General features: G+C 38.8%; 1 protein-coding gene across 1 annotated transcript; it reads right to left on the bottom strand.

Annotated features, from left to right (window-relative positions):
- Positions 1 to 3,072: 3,072 nt before the first annotated feature.
- Positions 3,073 to 15,550, bottom strand: fshr (follicle stimulating hormone receptor). The gene is made up of 14 exons (XM_051418517.1): positions 15,148 to 15,550; positions 12,426 to 12,497; positions 11,946 to 12,020; positions 11,466 to 11,540; positions 11,297 to 11,371; positions 9,974 to 10,045; positions 9,529 to 9,609; positions 7,680 to 7,748; positions 7,503 to 7,577; positions 6,785 to 6,970; positions 6,283 to 6,503; positions 5,426 to 5,607; positions 5,151 to 5,342; positions 3,073 to 4,412 (listed from the first exon to the last, which is right to left on the bottom strand). The coding sequence occupies exons 1-14, from the start codon at positions 15,342 to 15,344 to the stop codon at positions 3,876 to 3,878; spliced, it is 2,109 nt and encodes a 702-aa protein (XP_051274477.1). The 5' UTR covers positions 15,345 to 15,550; the 3' UTR covers positions 3,073 to 3,875.
- Between the last annotated feature and the right edge of the window lie 4,512 nt (positions 15,551 to 20,062).

The following is a 20,062-nucleotide window of genomic DNA, read 5'->3' as shown; positions in this document are numbered from 1 at the left end:
GCTACAGATTTCAACAAGCACTACTTAATAAACAACAAAGAGTATAACTTTGAATAATCTGTAATTATAATAATTGTTGAATTTTGCATGTATTATTTGCCATATGTGAGTGAAAATAATGGGTGTTTAGGACATACTGGAGGGCAGAGTCTTGGGCTATGTTGCAGGAAATGTTTCTATTAGAAAGCCTTCACACTTTAAAATATTTAAAATGGAAATGTCAATGTTAAAGCAGGAGACGCATAACACAATATTACATTGTGAGATGGAGCAGATGCATTAGTAGATGGGATAACAAAAAGTTAGAAATTAAAAGTCTCTTTAAAGTTAATTCTACAATTAAATGTATTAATTAAATTTAAACGCAGAATGAGATCAAATGGGAAATGTAATGCTCTTTTTGTCTTTATGTTTTACAATTAATCATTTAAATACAAATAGAATTAATCAATAATTAAAATATATCAATGTATTTATTAATTATAATTAAACACTGGAACAATCTGACTATTTCAGTCGCCATCCATTTGAACTCGCATGACAAACTGAGGCTGAAACCAAATTACAATCTTTTTTTTAAGCTCATAGGAGATGATGTTTGTGTTTTAAATTATAGATTTTTGGGGGTGTATCACTTTAATAAACATGTTTAGTCATTTAGTATCGTTTTATGTAATTGGACCACAAGAGGGCATTGTTTGTCTGCAGAAGATTAGGCCATGATATCAAAGACAGCATCACACTGAGACTTGTTATAATGTTACAAGGTCTGGAATTTTTTTTTTTTTTTTAATTTTCTTTAATCACATTGTGTCTGGAGAAGATCTGTATGCAGGAGCATTTACCACACCTTTCAACATTCAACCAAAGCTGCGATTAATCATTTTTAGTAATCAGTGAATATAAGTTTGAGGATGATTACATTTTTAGTGCTTGGGTAAACAGATACTGTATGTTATGAGAGGAAAACATAGAAGAAATAACTGAATGTCTGCAGAAACAGTTTGACTTTTACAATTTTCTTTCCCCATTTTAACACAATTGTCCTCATAGGTTGTTCTCAAATAAACTACATTCTGCCAATTTTAACATCCTGCTGGTTGGATCCTATTACTTTTTGTGGTCTTCTTTATTAGATAGTTTCCAGTCAAGAGTAAAAAAGGTGTGTGACATGCAACAAATTAAGGTCAACAAGAAGCCCTGAATGTTACTTCATACCACCAATTGTACACTGGACGTACAAAGATAAGATTCACAACAAAGGATGTATCTAAGTCCTGAAATTAAATGAAATACATTAGATTGGATGCCATGAGATACTGCTTCACAGGGACAGCTTTCATATGAAACAACAGCACATATTGGGGGTAATGGCTTCTTTTCTGCAGGCCTGAATGTGTCACATTATTCCACAGTGCTGCTCTGTCTGGAAACTTAAAATATCGTCTGCACTGCATGTGATATTGTCTGAAAGAGGAGTTGTTTTAGTCCTGAGCTGCAAAGCAACACCTTACTAAGACAGTATCAGTCTAAACTTGCACCAGCCTTTCTCAGAAATGATATTATTCCTTGGTGCAGACAGCAGTGTACTCTGTGTACAGTCTCTTTTTCATATATATAATATTGATGGCCACGACCCTCCAAAGGACTAGCTGTTATAGATAATGGATGAATATAGTTCAATGCCACCAGCTGTGAAGACAGAGAATAGTATATTGTCATTGTAATTGTTCTGTTAATACTTAACTTCCATATTGATATATGTTTTTATATATTCATGTCACCTTTTTAAGGTGTGCTTTGCTGTCACCCTCATTTGCCTCAGCTGAGCAGTGGTGGAGGAAGTCAGTAAAAAATATGTGTTATTATCACAATCTAATTAAAGTATCAAAAGTTAATATACTCCTTGTAGAAAATGGTCATTGTTAGTGTTTTAATATTTGATATGATGTTTTTGGATTAATATTGCTGGTGTATTAATGTGTATGTTATGTTTGGCAGTTTAATCTACAGTAATGCATCATATTCTAAAAGATCATCATATGATTGTAGTATTACTGTCCTGTGAGAACAATGTATCTCTAAAACCTCCACTTTTCTTAAAATTTCCAGCAGAAAGAATTGTCTTCACCCATAAAGGAACACTTAATCCTTCAGTTTATTAGAAAAACATCTAATTCAGTAGATATAGGGCTGCAACTAACAGTCATTTGTGATAAGCCTGCCAATTATTTTCTTAATTAGACACCAAAAAAAGTGAAACATACTCCAAGGTTACGTTATCAAATATCAGATGTTTTGTCCAACTAACTGCCCAGAATCCAAAGATATGTCAGACAAGAAACAACAGCAAATTCTCACATCTGAGAACCTGGAGCCATCAATTGTTTGGAGATTCATGGTTTTCACAGGATAGGAAGTGTATGAAAAAGGGTAATCTGAAAAGTAACAATTAACTAAAGCTGAAAGACAAATGTAATGCAGTAAAAAGTACAATATTTGCCTCTGAGATGTAGTGAAATAAAAGTAATAAAGTTGCATAAAATAGAAATAATAACTGAAGTATCTGAAGTTTGTTCTTGAGTGAATGTACTTTGTTCCATGTACATTCCACCACTGCTGTTGAGAGGCTGACATTAGACCACAACAGAGCAGAGATCACAATAAATCCTGCATCCCTAGCACCACCTGCTGGTTAAAGACTATAAATGCATGCACATGTTCCATGCTGGCATGTAGGAGGCAGTGTATCCATATCAATGAGATAGACTCAGATTCTTTCTCGCAGCTGCAGCCTTGAAACCCTGGGTTGCTTGCTTCTGAGTGTGTGCCTTATCTAGCTGCCATATCCACTCTCCTGTAATAAGCAGAACGGACAGCTGTGTAGTCTCCCACAAACCGCCCACCCACCCTGGCGCACAGAGCAAAGGGTTGGTAGGGTCACTTTGTCCTTGAAAGCTTTGGATGCTCTGAAGGACGCCATTTCAGCTCAATTTAGTGCGTGTGTGAGACTTTTTACCTTTTGTTACTACTCCTCATATACTCATGCAAAATATACTCAAACAAAGAGGATTGAATAAACAAATTTATAAATGACATGAAATTACATCTCAAAGATATATTCTGTACAAAACACACATATACAAAACAGTGGTACTTTCATTTACACAACCTAATTACATTACAAAGATAATTACACGTCCTTCATTAAAAAAATATGGACACTGAAGGGTAAGAGGGATGTGGAGGGATGTAGAGCTACAGCAGACGGTGTATGAGGAGATTATTAAACAGTAAGTCCCTGCGGTGTGCTTCTTAATGAATATCATTCAATCATGACGTTGAATGTTAAATGAATGTTGATTTCTTGACGTTCATATGCTGATATCCCGAGTGTCAAACCTTTATTAAACAGATTCAAAGTATTTAAGCTTGTTTCATTATCTTGGGACACCAGATGGATGTTATATAAGACAATGCATGAAAGTAAAAGTCAGTTGACCTCCTCTGATACTCCTCCTACATTTACTTGTGAACTCAATTGTTATTATGCAGTAAACTCCACCCATCTGGCGTTCCAATCAAATTAAAACAAACACAAGGAATTATCTGGGACAGCCATTTGACCTAGATTTGGTCAAAGTATCTGCAGTTGTTCTGTAGCTATTACTTGGTTTTCTATACACACTGTACATACAGTAGAGTTGTCACACATGGTTTAAGAAGGACACTGGATACTTGTGTTGTTGCAGGTCTGAGGTCAGGTCTGAAGAATCAGCAGCTGATGTGCTGGCCAAAAATACTGGCAACATATCAGAGATACATGAAAACCAACAAAATTAAGCAAAAAGTTTGTATCTGCTTTTGAATAACAGTCAGAACTCTGGTTTCCCTTCTAGACTTAATGCATTGGCCAAGGAGTACAGCATCACGTGGCTGCTCTTTGGAGAGGTCCACGCCGGCTGCTGACAGGAGGAACTCTCTGTCCGGTAAATCTGTGCTCGGGTCTTAAACAGGCCGAAGCGAGCTGCGAGGAGAAAGAAATCCCGCCTGAAGGTGCGTGTGAAGAAGGCGTACAGGAAGGGGTTGGAGCAGGAGTTGATCGGGTAGAAGAGGACCAGCAGGAGTTTGGCGTCTGACACTGTGATGAGAGGGAGCTTGAGGGCTGCTGAGATGGCAAAGAAGGAGATGGGAGCCATGCAGACAAAGTCGGTGAAGATGAGGACTGCCATGCGTTGGGCCACACGTGTGTCGGCGTGGGCCGGCGCTGACGAGGGGTTGCGGACGGTCAGGTAGATGCTGAGGTAACAGCCGCACACGCAGAAGAAAGCCAGGATGTTGAGGAGGAGAAGAGACACCACGTAGACCTGAGACCCCAGAAACTCCACGTCCATGGGCAGACAGATACTCACCTGCACCACAAACAAACACACACGTTAAAAAATCACACAATCAAGCCATTATACAAGTTATTCATGCTATTGCCCAGTTTCTTAATCCTAGACAAATAGCCTGAAAACTCTATTACTATTACAACTACTATAGGAAAAAATAAATGGACACAAGTTGTTACTGGTTAATTTTAGAGTATGTCATCTCAGAAATGCATCATATTCAGGGTTTTGCATAATTTTTGCTCAATAAATTAACTGATTAGAGTTAATCTGCAACTACTGTAATAATCAACTAATTGTTAAAATGCCAAATATTTGATGGCTCCAGGTTCTCAGATGGGAGAATTTGTTGTTGTTTCTTGTTTTACATAAAAGTAAATTTAATAGCTTTGGATTCTGGGCTGTTAGGCAGACAAAACAAGATATTTGATAACATAACCTCGGACTATTTTTCACTTTTTATGGTGTCTAATTAAGAAAATAATTGGCAGGCTAATCACCAATGAAAATAACTGTTGCAGCCCTGATATCTACTGAACGTCATCTCATACATACAAAACATTACATCACATTTGTTGTTTTTACGTAATGTTTGAACATTTTAAAGCATATTCTAGGTCATTTTGAGTTCATGCTCCATTTTGCATCCTCAATTACCGGGACCTGAACAAATTCTAAAGGGGAACATAACAACATAACATCACAAACTGGAGAGCACAGGAGTTGAACGGTGAATGAGTGGCCTAAAGCACCCACCTTGCCGTAGCTGCTGACTCCGACTGTGGGAAGCAAAGCAGCTACGGCGGAGAAGATCCACCCTGCTGTCATGACAATACAGGCATGTCTCAGACGAAGTTTACGGTCGAGCCGCAGAGCATGTGTGATGGTGTGCCAACGCTCCAGGGTGATCGCTGTTAATGTGAACACTGACAGCTCACTGGCAAACACCTGCAATTCACACACAAACACACAAATTTCTATTTAAACATGCGCATGTATGAGTGTTGCTATTTATGTAGAGCTATACACACCGTGAAGAAGCCCGCAACACTGCAGCCGAGGCCCGTCTGCCAGTCTATAGCGTGGTTGTAGTACTGGCCTTGAGTGAGCATGTCTACAGTTGCTATGACTACCAGGTAGATGCCCATGCAGAGGTCAGAAAAGGCCAAGTGGCACATGAGGAAACGGGGAACAGTCAGTTTGGTGCGGCTGCCTGAAAAACAGAAAGAAATTAGAGAAAGAAAATTGACTCTGACAAGTACAACAAGAAATAAGTATTACTAGTAAAATGTCCTCCGGCTGCTATTCTGTGGCAAAAGAGAATAAAGCTTAGTTTTGCTGTTATGTGAGAACCTTATACCTTTTAAACTAATTAAAAGAAATAAGAGCATAAGCAAAGGCAAAAGCAAGAAACTATAAGAAGGAATGAAATTAGGAAAGAATGGAAGAAAGAGCACAAAGAGGGCATGCAGAAAGTAAATAATAAGGAAGGAAGGAAGTTAACAGATTATGAGAGGAGGATGAAGACAGAATGAGGAAAGAAAAGATGTATACGCTGTAATACAGTTATGTATTAGTCTCATGTTGAATCTGTAAACTACAACGTACTGCAATTAGATAACTGTGGAGGTAAAAGTACATTTGCTTCTCAGATGTATTGAAGTCTCACAAATGGAAATACTGAATGGAAAGAATCTCAATTTATCTCTATAAATATCTTTTGTTGTGCTTTCGACCTCTAAAAAGCAGTACATCTGGCATGTGCAGGCAGGAATAAAGAAAAGACTATGCTTATTCTTCAAAGAAAATTAAATACAAACTCCACAAAGAATTGGTCCATGAAAATGCCATAAAATTCTGCCACAGAAATGATTGTCCCATTTCATACCTAATAAGACCAGAAGTACCACTGTGTTCCCCAGCAGTGCGAGGATGGAGATGATCCAGATGAGGACCCGCAGGGGGACGGCGGACATGATATCCTCACAGGGGTTAAAGTCATCTTGAGTTGGGGTGCAGATGATGGAGGTGGAGTTGGAGCAGTAGTCCCTGTAGAAGTGAAGGTTGCCCTGAGCATCGGGGTGGGAGCACAGGGAGTTCCACTTTGATCTAACACACAACAACACATACAATTTCTTTAATTTTTCATAGTTTTTCCTCTAATACAATATTCATTTTTTTTTTACACATTCTTCTAGAGTTCATATTAAGGCTCTGTGGGCAATACTACAATGTTAGTTAATGGTAATTAACCAGTAATGGAGTCATAATGAGATATTAATACAGCATTGAATTAGCCATTTACGGATGAATCTTGCACGTTGTACTTGTCGATTAATTGTAAATCAATCAATTCCTTTCAGACAGTTTGATGATAATGCATTGCATGCCTGTTCCTGTGTATGTTATGGAAGGCGCAGCAGTGTGACGAGTACGTCAGGTTGGCCTGGTGCAGTTTGGTGAAGAGCTCCAGAGGAGGAAGCTCCTTCAGATTGGGGGCGGACTCTGCGATCAGCTTCTGGAGTCCACCGAGGATGTAGTCCGGCAGGGAGCTGAGGGCTGTCTGGGAAATGTCCCTACACAAACAAAGAAGAGTACCAGCGGTTTTAAGTTCAGAATCAATGTTCAACAGAGGCCTTCCCTATTGGCTAACAGTCATTTGACCAGTTTATAAAAACTGTTAACTTATTTTTCTCTGGATTAAGAGAGGAAATCTATGTCGGTAAAAAACGCCATTAGAATAAAACACTAGAACTTCTATTTCCTGAACAGAAGATTTATGGGACAAGACACCGCTTGCCAAGTGATTACTGGGATGTGAAGTGAAAAAAACATTACAAAAATGGCAGCCCAGAAGAAAAACAAATACAGTTTTTTCCCTTCTGATTGCTACTTCAATGGAAATAGGTGTCTCTGTGTTTGGGGAACACACAGGTAATTACTGCCGTCTATTTTTACCTCAAATCTGGCACGTTTCTACGTTTTTTCTTTTGAGCCTCCCCACACATGCCACATAGTCTCTTGTATCTCCTACATCCCAAGTTTAATAAGTGATGATGAGGAGGGTGAATCATGTAGGCATGAGTTACTGTTAGATGTCATGCTTACAGTACCACCAACTCACTGGAACCCACAAAGGCGTTGGGATTGATGTGAGTAAGCTGTTTGTTGCCTCTTAGGAACCTAAGAGAGAGGGAGGAGAGCAGAGAGAAATTAAATATGTGAGCTGTTTTTTTTTTTGTTGTAAATCTTCTGTTTGCAATTGTGGCTCTGGCCGTGACTCACAATCTGTGCATCTTTGTGCCGTTGAAGGCGTCACTTGCCACCTCCTTGATGCCATTTCTGGTGAGCCGTCTGTCATTAGAAAAGGAAGCCAAATTATAGTCATGTGGCTCCAACACAGAACAGTCCCAGCAGAAAACTTATCTGAACTATCAAAGCTAATTTTAGTGAGTGCAGTTCTTTTGTTCTCAGTGACTAAAGCTGTATGAATGCACCGAATAAACTTTATTTATTACTATGTAAGACTTCTCCTGCTCCTGCTCCTTCTCTTTCTTCCTTTTCTACTTTTTAACTGGACAACTCTGGACCTTGGATAGCTTCGGTAGTGGTGGAAGACATATTCCGATTGATACCACAATTTAAAAATACTCTTGCGTTTAAAATGTTACTTAAAGGGAGGTTTGACATTTTGGGAAATAGACTTTCTTACCGAGTTCTGGTGTCGAGCTCTAATGTCTGTTAAAATATAAAGCTACAGGCATCAGTCAGTTAGCTTAGCTTAGCTTAAAACAGGAAGCAGGAGGAAAGGCTACCTCGGTTCTCTCCAAATGTAATAAAATATGTCTACCAGCACCTCTAAAGCTGGCTAATTAACACATTATATTGTGTTTCATATGTCCAAAAGCTGAAGTATAAAAATAACTATTTGCCGTTTTTTACGGGGACTTTGTGTCAGACTATTTCTTGCCTCTGTGCAGTTGCCAGGCAACCAGCAGAAAACTCCAGGAAGTTGCTGGTCCAGGCCAAAACATATTTATATTTATTACCCCCCTTTAAACGACGATGTGTAGTTTTTCTGTAAGGATTAAACAAAGAGGAGCTTTAGAGGTGGATTTTTGTTGTTGTTGACAGTCAGACAAATATGACTCAATATGTCAATTTTCTAATAAAACTCTTTGAGTAAAAGTAGATACTAAAGTTTAAAAGTGGTCTATTATAAGTCAAAATGTTACAAAAAAGTATTATTAAACACATTTAGTTATTAAAAGTGATTAAGTAATTATTATGTGTTTTGTTACTGCACGTATTGGATTATTATTACATGTTGCATCACTAAGATGGATCTTAAATGTTGCAACTAGAACTGTCACAATATCAGACTTACTTACAACATGATAGTCAAATTAATTAGAACTTTTACTGTGTGTTTTGTGTTTATTGTCAATATCCTGATATCTTACTTGTAACTAGTCGAGAGGGAGATACTTTGAACTATTTTAGGTTTAAAATTGCATCACAATTTATAAGCTGAAGACATTGTTTGTATGTAAAATATTTATTTGTAAAGTATAACAGTAACTACACCTGCCAGAGTCAAAAGTAGAATTTCCCTTTCAAATATAGTGGAGTGGTAGTAAATAATAGGAAGTAAAGTAGTATACAATGGAAATACTTGGTTACTTTCCACAATTGTTGCTCAATCGACTTTACATTTGGCCAATAACTCTGAGTTTTATACTATACTATAGTAAAAAATACTAAAAATACAAACTTTTAATCTGGATTTTTCACAAAAACAAAAAAGAAATTATGAGCAAAATTAAAATACACATCACTCTGACTTACTAAGCCTGATTCAGAAGGCCTTTATATAGACCTGTATGTGATCTTCAGCAGGATTTACAACTTAAAAAGAGGAAAATGGGGTGGAAATGAGGTGATATATAGCGATAAGAGTGTTAGAAATGCAGAAAAAGGAGAAAAGTAGGAGAAGGCAGAGAGCAGGGAGCATTTCAGGGAACATTCGTCATTGCGTATGTAATGCCCACTCGGAGCTGTGTGAGGGTGGTGTGTGTGTGTGTGTGTGTGTGTGTGTGTGTGTGTGTCTCTAAAAAAGTGATGAATCTCTTACATCTCAGGGATAGTTTGAGTGCAGAGGCCTTTGAAAGCATTGGCGGGGACTCTCTCTATGTGGCTGTTGTCGTGCAGGTCACTAAGCAGCATACAAGATCAAAAACACATTATAAACAACTGAGAAGTAAATACTATATGAACATTTTGACAGCATGCATATGTTCAATATATTAGGAAATACATGAATCCCCTTTAAATCCACTTTCTTTTGGAAGCTGAAGTCAGATGGGAGAGAGTTTGAAGATGGAATTTTAAAGACAGATATTCTGTTTTGTACTCAGTGCGTAGGTTTAAGCTGCAGTGTTACATGTTGAATGGTGTGATTTCTTCCGGGCGTATTCAATTGTGTGCACATACAATAGCCTATATGTTCAAATGCATGTGGGAATAATGGTGTGTGGGTGTCCAGCATTATTAGTGTTGTGCATTGCGTCGAGACCTACAACAGAAGCAGGCCTGTGGAGTGGATCTTGGTGAAGTCTGGAAAAAGCCTCAGTCCGGTGTTGGCGATGGTCCTGTGATGTGCAGATTAAGCAGCAAATGTTACTACAGTCACAATGCGACCTCTGAACAACAGACACTCACTGTTGCTGTGAGTCATTGTGATAAAATCAGACAATGTAGCGTTCATTGTGTTGACCGAGATACAAATGAACAAGTGAAGAGTTTCCAAGACAATTCAGGGAGAAGCTCAGGTGGTAGAAAGATAAATCAGACATTTAAAGAGCTTCTTGTTCCAAAAAAATGTCCTCTTTTTGTTTTCTTGGCAAAAATACATAACAAGTCTGTAAAACACTGATTATCCAGAACTCAGACAAAACAGGTTTTTGGAAACTTCTTTATTTCAAAACAAGACTGAGGGTTTGCTAGCGGCTCTGTGTTGCTTTGGTTTAAACTAAATGCTAAAGTCAACATACTAACATCCTAACAATGCTAAGGCAAACATAGCGTCGGTGTTTAAAAGGTATAATATCTACCATTTTCAGCGTCATAGTTCAACATGCTAACATAAGAACAACACAAAGAACAGGGAATGTCATAAATACTTAAATTAACTAAATAACTAAACTTATTTGACTTGATGGAGGTGCTAGATGAAAAGTCAGGGGAACTACTCATGAAAAGCAAGATTTGGATATTATATTTTGCAACAAAACTGTAAAAATCTCTATTAAATAACAATGTTTTTCTTATCAGGAATGCATAAAAACGTGTTAAAAGTAATCAAACTGACTTTCTGTTGCTTCTTTTAGGTTTTATATAATCTTCTTTCTATTCAGCCTCCAAGAGCAATAACTTTTAACCTTTTTTAAACAAATGATGAAGAACAGTTTTTACATACACTGCATTTAATGGACATTTAATAAAGTTTAATAGTTTAACTAGTTTTTAATAGTTTAATTAAATTCATTTAATATTATTTACGTGTCCCAGTTCTCACAAATTGGGACAAACATAACAGTAACAGTTATGAAAATGTCAGTCAGGCCTTTAATAAAAAAGTTTGTTTTGTAACAAGATGAAATGAGGGTGAGCTCACTTTATGGAAAAAAGCGTCTTCTTTTTTATTTCATGAGATGAAGTGTGACACTTGATTTCTCTTCCAGGGGATCCAAGCTAATTAAAAAATGATGTCTCTGGTCATGTGGGGGCCCATCAGAAGTAGGCCTGTCACCCATGACCTATTTTGGACTCACAATCAGTTTTAAAAACGCACATTTTAGAAGAAAGTATTCCTCCCCACTGCACTCTCGCTGAGTACTCACAGATACTTCAGTTTCACAATGTCCTTGAATGCATCTGGATTGATGTGTGTCAGGTGTTTTGACTTTGTTATGGTTCTGAAAGAAACACATTCAGTCATGTACTCATTAACATAAATTACATACAATTACAGGCTTTCACCACTGTCATTATCCTGCCAGTTGTACTTACATCTCAGTGAGTTCAGGCAGATCAGAGAAAGCAAAAGCTCCTATATTTTTTAACGCAACATTCCCAGAGATGAAGCTAAGGGGAACACAAATGCATAAATGAAATATTTGACATGTATTAAAGAACTCAGTTGTTAGGCCTTCATTCACACCTATACGTTGACGTATTGTGTCTCCACCACCCAGTACTTGCTCCTCAACTGTTTGGGTGAGGAGCTTTCTCAGAGTTGGCGGCACTTCTTGTTCCATAACAAAGACTAAACACACAAGCACGTTGGATAATATATACGTCTGTAGGGATGCACCAATGCCACTTTTTTTCAGACCAAATAGAAGTACAAGTACCTATATACCAATATGAGTGCTTAATAATACCAGTACAGTTCTTACAATGTTTTCTCACTTTCCAACTGACCTGATATTGGTATTGCTGCATCCCTACACGTCATGAGCGGTGGCTTTTAGAAAACTGTATACTCACATATCGGTGAGCTGAGAGAGGCTGGCGAAGGCAAACTCATTGATACTCTCCAGCTTGTCGTTCTCCCATATGGTGCTAAGGTTAGAGGTAGGGAAGAAACATTTGTTGTTTGCCGTACTACAGTGCTTTTGAGACACTTGTGTGCTAAGGTACAAGAAACATGAAATGTAGAGAAAACAGGGTTCTGAACATCTAGGTTCAAATAGCTTTGAGCTGTCTTGTTTTACGTTAGTTTCAGGGATTTTATATGCAATGTAAACTCAATTAGAAACACTATGCATGTAGGGGATAATTATATTTCTCAATCCAAACATAATACTAAAATCCTTTTTTTTTTGATTTGGAGAAATCAAGTGCAATCAACCAAATCAAGGTGCATACTCTCCGCTGTTTGGATCCATATCTTGAGTGTTTTGACCTCCTTAGTTCATTATGTTCCACATCAAATAATAAACATGAGCAACAGGCGCACACACTTACAGTTTCCTGAGGTGCTGCAGGCTGTTGAGGGCGCCCTGGGGAATCACTACGATCTCCGTCTGCTTAACTTCCCTGTTGATGCAGAAACAACCTCTAACATCAGCTCTCAGCGATACACACACACACACACACACACACACACACACACACACACACACACACACACACACACACACACACACACACACACTTTACGCTGATGAAAACTTCTTAGAAATCATAAGGGGCTAGTTTTTGTTTTGTGAGACCAGCAAGACCATGACCAGTTACTCACTCACATTGGGGGGGTCCTTTAATGCATAAAGCAAACTGTTTTGTGTACAGAATTTCTATACAAGATCCCAAGCTTATATTGCATCTGGTCGTTGGAAAAGACATCAGGAAAGGCCATCCATTGCTGCATACTTGTAAATATCTCCACTGTTCCTGAGCCTTGACCTTCGAGCAGAGCAGAACATTTGAGAACACACACATCGCCGCCTGGGAGTTCACAGTACGTCCCTTGGGAAGTCAGTAATAATCGCTACTTCTGCCACAATGTTCGTCCTTGCGTGTTTGTGTGTGTGTGGGTGTACTGCATTTGTTTGTTTGTCTGCTTTTTGTTTTTATGCAAATGTTTTTAGGCTTTTGTGTATGTCTAAGTGCATGTTTGTGCAAAGGCTTCAGGTGATCCTAATCTTTACGCCACCATCCCACCTCCTTCCCCTATCTGGCCTTGAGATTCCTTCAAAATGTTTCAATGGCCAAAATAACAAGTCAGTGTTTACTACACCCTCAGCCTCATCCAGCTCTGTGTCACTGTGTCAAAAAGACTGAAAACCACTTGCAGTACCTTCAACACCATCAACACAACTTATGAACTATTATATGACTCTTATAGGAAGTTTTACATTTTGGGAAACAAGCAGTTTTTTAGCTGAGAGTTAGATGAGAAGATTGATACCAGCCACATGTTTGTACGCTAAGTATGAAGCTACAGCCAGGAGTGGGCTAATTTAGCTTAGCATAAAGACTGGAAACAAAGGGGAAACAGCTAGCCCGGCTCGTCCGAAGTTGCGAAAATGTCGTCTACCAGCATTTCTAACGCTCTCTAATTAACGTGTTGTATAACATGTTGTAAAATGAAAGTGTAAAAACAACAATTTGAGTTTGCAGTTGGCTGCTGGTAGTTTCATATTTAGCATGCCAAGTAAGAGAATCATATTTCCCAACATACAATAAATTCAAAATGACTGCCACAGTCTTACTTTGCGCTGGTATGACCAGTAGTTTAGGGTGGCTAATGTTAGCTTATGTAGGCAACCTTTAGTTAGATGGTGTTGTGCTACTGTTTGGGGCAGAGATGCAAAAAAGCTGCTCTCTTGCGTCATGTTTTTCTCGTAGTTTTTAGATGTTTTGATGCTGGTGGACCTAAAGTAAGTAAACTCAGTTATCCACCTCTTTGAAATGAAACTAGAGTTAACTCATGTAGAGCTTGACGTGCGCTTAAATCCATTTTTTTCTGTTATAATATTTGATTGCCTGGTTGCAGACCACGCCCCGCTCCACAGACACACCAGCTGTTTTTTTCCCAGCGTTTGTGAAGCCTGTATAAATGCGTCTCGCTAACCTGCTTATGTTAACGTTTATATTCATATCATAATTGCTGTTTGTGGACAGCGCTGGGAGCATGAGGACAACACAATACATAGTCCTGCCACCAATTTATGCTTTTCTGCTGGTCGTCACCTGGTACGACGCGCGGATGTAATCACTAAGAAAACTGTAAGCCTGTAAATATGGATGTAAACAACGGCAATTTATAACAAAAAGTCGTCTTTGCAAATGTTTTATGAGGAATTAAATGTGCTTACAGTGTTTGTTAGACTTCAAGGTGACACACAAAGTGTTTTTGTGAGAAACCTTGAATATAAACTGTAATGTAAACTTTTGTTTGTTAACAAAAAAAAACTCCACACAGCATCTTTAACCTGTGGATACACTGTAGATAGCTGTGGTTACACTGGGAGTCACTGAAGATGAGCAGATATGCTTTGCATACGTTCTCTGAGTAACTGAATGATAAAACCAGAATTGGCAAGTTCAGTACAAAATTCAGCCAAGAGTAGGATTAGGGAAGAATGATCTAAATGAGAGGTTTAAAGATTACGAGATAGGTTTTTTTTTAACTGTATCATCCATGACATACCCCCTGCATCCGTATAGTGAATGAGAAATACTATTTTAGGATGTACTCTGTAATATCGACCCATGTCACTTGACCTCTGTTTTAGTTGTGTAGAGGGACACTGCATCGATTTTACACATGAAAGTCAGTTTACTTACCACAAGGTGAACTACCTACAGCTGTATAATGTATTCTGTCTCTACAGCCAGCTTTCTAAAGTCTGAAAAAATATTGATATCATCAGGACTGGACACAACACATTTATAACAGAAAACCTGCAGTACAAATGGAGGCGTGGAGTTTCAGAGACGTGGGAATTTACCAGGCATTAAGGGTGCAACCAAAGAGCTTCATCTAAACTAGAAACTAGAAGTCTGAATATTTTGCTGCTTCAATTTTGACATTTCAACATTTCAACTTGTACTATTAGTATTCTAGGAATTCCCAAACAATTTCTCTGAGAGCTGCAACTGCTCAACCAGCCAGTAAAATGTAAACATCCACAATTGTGTTTGTCTGTACTCACCATAGACAGTATAATACACAGGTACTCACAGGCATGTGGTGTTGCTGGAGATGCTGGAGGGAATCTCTGTGACCCCGAACTTCAACTGGTAGCAGAAGCTCAGGGTTCGTTTGGCCAAGCTGGTCTCCACTCCTGGTTTAACGTCCATCTCTGGGCCAGGCACCGAGGCTGTTGCTGTCTTTATCACCAGAATCATCAACATTATGAGAATCATCACCATCATCATCGCAGTCTGTCCACAGTCCAGGTTGTTTCTCTTCTTCTTCTTCTGCTTCTCCTCACACTCTCTCACTGTTGTTTCCCTCTGTGTTCACGTGTGTTCAGGCCTTCTCACAGAGCCCACACTCCACATTTGATATCATGAATGGGTTGTTTTTTTTTTTCGTCTCACAACTCTGGGTTCACCGCCAGGTTGAAGAGGGAAGAAGTGTGAGGTGCTTTGGTGGTTTTTCTGCCATGCAGTGGTGAATGATGGGGGCGTGTGAAAAGCTTAATGGGTGTATGAGGATGTAGGAGGTCTCTGCTGGGTTGTGTGTGTGTTTATGTGTGTGTGTGTGTGTCCAAAAATCTGTGTCTGTGTTTTTTTTTTTCACTTTGACCCTTAAAAAGTCTCTCCTTCAAATCAAATCACACAAGCAAGTAATCACAAGTCACTGAAAATAGTTTAGTACTGGATAAAATGCTAATGAAATTCGAATATGACTCTGTTTAGAATTTGTTATTCATGCACTCTAACAATCCTTCACAACCTCGTTTATCACCTAAAGCTGAGTCTTATAAGGAAAACACTAATAAAATGTTTATACTTAAATATATTATATATGTGAAATCACTTTTTTTCGAAGGTCATTCAAAGGTAACACAGCAATTCTTATGTTCAGGTGATTATAATAATGAAAACATAGCTATGAATATGATATTATTTGTACCAATAAATCCTCCAAAATGTTACACACCTTTAAATTACATTGCATTTACAAAATATAAAGGATGAGACATTAAAATCCAAATCTACCAAGTGGCTCTAGCTAGCTAGCTTTGTTTGCATTCACTTGCCGGCTCAAATACTCCAGTTACTCCTACAATAGTGTTTATAGCTGCTGCCGTATGTAGTGCAGTAAATGGGCAAAGTTAACTTCAGTGATGCAACTAGCTGACAAGGCATGTGTTTAACTGGTGCCACGCCATTGTTCCGAGGGCCCATTATAGTATCCATTTGTCCTACAGCTTGTTATCGCCCATTTCTCCAAAAACATGCTTTCACCTTACAGTTACACCGCGTCAGAATCACATTTTGCCCCATATAGGTGTGAAAAGTAACAGTGGACCGGAGTGTGTATTACACGCTTCGGTGTGATACTGCGTTGGTATTTTTGGAGCAATGGGTTTTCGGGACAAATGGTCCAATAGGAAACTTTTTAGACCATTGGGGTTTGTGGTGCGAGTGTTTTCAGTTAACTGGCTTCACAATCTTCTCTCACTGATGTTTGACATATACATGATTTTGTGTGCCAAAACCAAGCCAAAAAAAGGAGTTGAAAAATGAAATTTGCTTTTGGTAGCAAAGAAAAAGAATAAAGCTTTATTTTCATTTTAATTATTTAACCAACAATATTAATGTCTTGGTAATCTTTTGCTACATTTTGTCAGTTTTTCAATTAGAAATCTTTTTCATAGCAATGCAGACTTTCAAAGTAAGTCTGCATTGTTACACAGTTTTGGAGTAAATAACACAGACAGGTGGGAGTTACTTATTTCTGGCTGTTTGTCTTGTTTTTATCTTCAAAGTCATGTCAACAAACAAAGAATTATGGGGAACAGACGTGAATCTGCTTTGTCTCCTGTCTCATATTTTGTGTTGAAAGATGAGCACAGTTTGATAACGATGAACATAATATTCCTTTCTACTCCACTACACACACATCAGCAGGACAGCCAGCTTGCAAGGACGCTCTTTCCGCATTCACACACACACACACACACACACACACACAGTTACGCAACAATATTTTTTTTGTCATTTTCTTCCTTTATGCATCTTCAGCTTCTGGTCTCCACATGCATTGTTGTCTCTAGTATTGATACAGAGTTGTGGGTTTTTTGTACTGTGGGAACTTCATGCAGAGGAACAGAACTCTTCATAATTTCTTCCAAAACAGGAAGAAAAACGCAGCCTTGATCTCCTGACATGACCACACACAAACTTTCTCTCTCCCTCTCTCTCTCTCTCTCTCACACACACACACACACACACACACACACACACACACACACACACACACACACACACTCTCCCATAGTAATGCTTATACACAAGAAGGAAGCAGAAGGAGAGAGAGAGAAAGACCAGCCTCTGACAAACGCAGGTGCACAAAGGAGTGGAAACGAAGGAGTGGGGAAGAGGAACATCCATGGCGTCTGTGTGCATGTGCGTGTGTGTGTGTGCTGATGCATGATATGAATTTGTGGATTAATCTGTTGCTGATTGTTCTGCACCTGTGCCGGGAGGTGTTTTTAACTCTGCAGAATGCAACTAGACACTCTCCTTGCTCAACAAGCCAACAAATTCATAAAATGAGTCAATGGACAACGACTCTAACACAGGTTTAACTAATATCATATCATTATAGATGGATGTATTCTATTTAGATGGGGAGAGATGGCTTAGAGGGACACTTTCATGGACCACAACCATTGTTAATGTTGTTATATTCACCTGTGGTCTCTTGAATCTAAAGCTACGTTCACCGTTGTTGATTTTCTGTTTCTGTTCACAAACAAATGTGGCTCATATTTGATTCTGGTGTAAACAGGTCACGCATGATGAACGTGGATCTAAAGTGATGTAAAAGCCATATTCACACTGAGGCCACTTTGCAAAGAAATTAGACCTGTATCTGATTCGGACTGAACATGAAACTGGCCTAAATCAGAATTTTAAAAGTTCAGATTCAATGTGATTTTTCAGATCTGAGTCACATATATGCAAAAAAAAAAAAAAAATCTGATTTGGGCCACTTGTGCCTGCAGTGGGAACGTAGCCTTAGACATAAAATAGTGCTGCAGCAGCAATAAAGGAATAAAATACGAAACAAAATATAATAAAATATTGTAAACAGGTATACGGTAATAGTAAAATGGTTGTGGAGGAACATAGTAAATGTATATGTAATGAGAACAAGTTGTAGACACATAAATATATATACTGTGATGGATAAACAATTTATGAACACGTAGTAAAAAATACAGTATATATACAGAGATGCAAATAAGCCCAACATTTAAGCTGTTGGTCTGAACGGCGTCATTTCTCTCTCTCTTTTGATTCTGCCAGTGATTGTGTGTAGCCATAGCCAAGTCTGACAATGTGGCCACTGTACAGAGGATAAACTCTTTAGATTTAGGTAACATAGCCTTTTCTCTGGTGGCACCCCCCAGGGCAAACTTACCCCACTAGTAATAAGGATCTAAGAATAGTTCATCTCTCTCTCCAGTTGTCATACATCCAAGTTTTATTTTCTGGTGTGTAATGAACATGAGGGCTCCTGGTGTGGGTGCGCTTTTATCTCCAACTGTAAATGTTGGAGGTGTATGTTAACACCAGGTAAACTGATTGGCCACTGGTGAGTTTGTCTGGAGATGTTTTCTTATTTAGCCAATAAATATAGCAGGGCTGTGTCTTTATCTCTGTGCTAGCTGGCTGTGGTCAAGGACAACACGACGGCAGATGGCTACAGCCTAACATAAGCCTTTTGTTCAGACTCTTCAGCAAAAGCAAAAAAAACAGTATAAGAAATACAAACAGTGAGAGAACAAGGCAAGTTAGTCCTGGGAGGTGTTTATTGAAATAGCAGGTCCTTGTAGCTCCTCTCACCTGAGGACGCAAGCTCCGCTCTGCAGTCTCAGGGATCTTTCATCCGGCAAACAGCAACTCTGCAGAGACTTACACCGTTCACTGCACTGAGTCATACTTCAAAGCCCTGTTCGGTGTGTGCAAGCGTGGGTATTTATGTGTGTGCTGTCCCAGTTAGAGCGGGATTTGGAAGAAAAGGTGCTGCTTTCCATATTCTGATGAAGCAAGAGTTGAAGAGAATAGGAGGAATGTGGGGGAATCGGCAACATGTAGTTTGTTAGAAGGAGATCGTTAAAGGAATATATCAAGAAATACTCGTATTTGAAAATACAGCCTGTGGCTGTTGGTTAGCTTAGCTTAGCATAAAGACTGGAAACGAGGGGGAACAGTTAGCCTGGCTCTGTCCGAAGTAGGACGATTGTTGTGTTGTTGTGCACATAATAGCAAACTTGCAACAGATTGCTCTATTTAAACTAGTTTTTATAAGAATGTTTTCCACAAAAGATCATATATTTCCAATTACATGCTCAGAATTGGGACACAAATCATCATTAGGTATACATCAATATTAGAGTTCAATCCAACACAGGACAAACAGTCAGGGTGCTACTATTGTGCATGTTGGCTCACTGGAACTTTAATTAGTATCATTGGTAACACCTGTGTTTACCCGACTAGTTCATGTCAAAATGGCTGCTGTAAAAAAGGTCTGTGGCTGTCAATCATCACTTATGACCCACTAGAAGTGTGTGGTGGTGTCTGTATCTACAGAGACTCTCCCCTCTGTCTGTATTTTCTTATTTCGCTGTGTTTTAGAGCATCAACCTTTAGGCAGTGGGTGTGTAAGCCTCTGGCCAAGGAGTGAGGGCCGGTTTCTAGAAAAACATAGCGGCCAGATGCCAGGTCATAAGCACACGTCCAAGAGGAAGCATCTGATCTCCTGGTGTGATTGAGCCGGAGAGGAGGGCACAACTCCTACACATTGTGCCTTTAACTTTGTTAAAATCACATTGGTTTCATTTTCTAATTGTAACTGCTGATTTGGATGCTGATTTGTGTTCAGAAAGATGTGAAAGAAATGCTGAATGAGA

This window comes from Dicentrarchus labrax, unplaced genomic scaffold (genome assembly GCF_905237075.1).
Source record: "Dicentrarchus labrax unplaced genomic scaffold, dlabrax2021, whole genome shotgun sequence".
Lineage (NCBI taxonomy): Eukaryota > Metazoa > Chordata > Actinopteri > Moronidae > Dicentrarchus > Dicentrarchus labrax.
The sequence above is the reverse complement of the archived record's forward strand: the minus strand, read 5'-3'. Positions and strand labels throughout refer to the sequence as shown.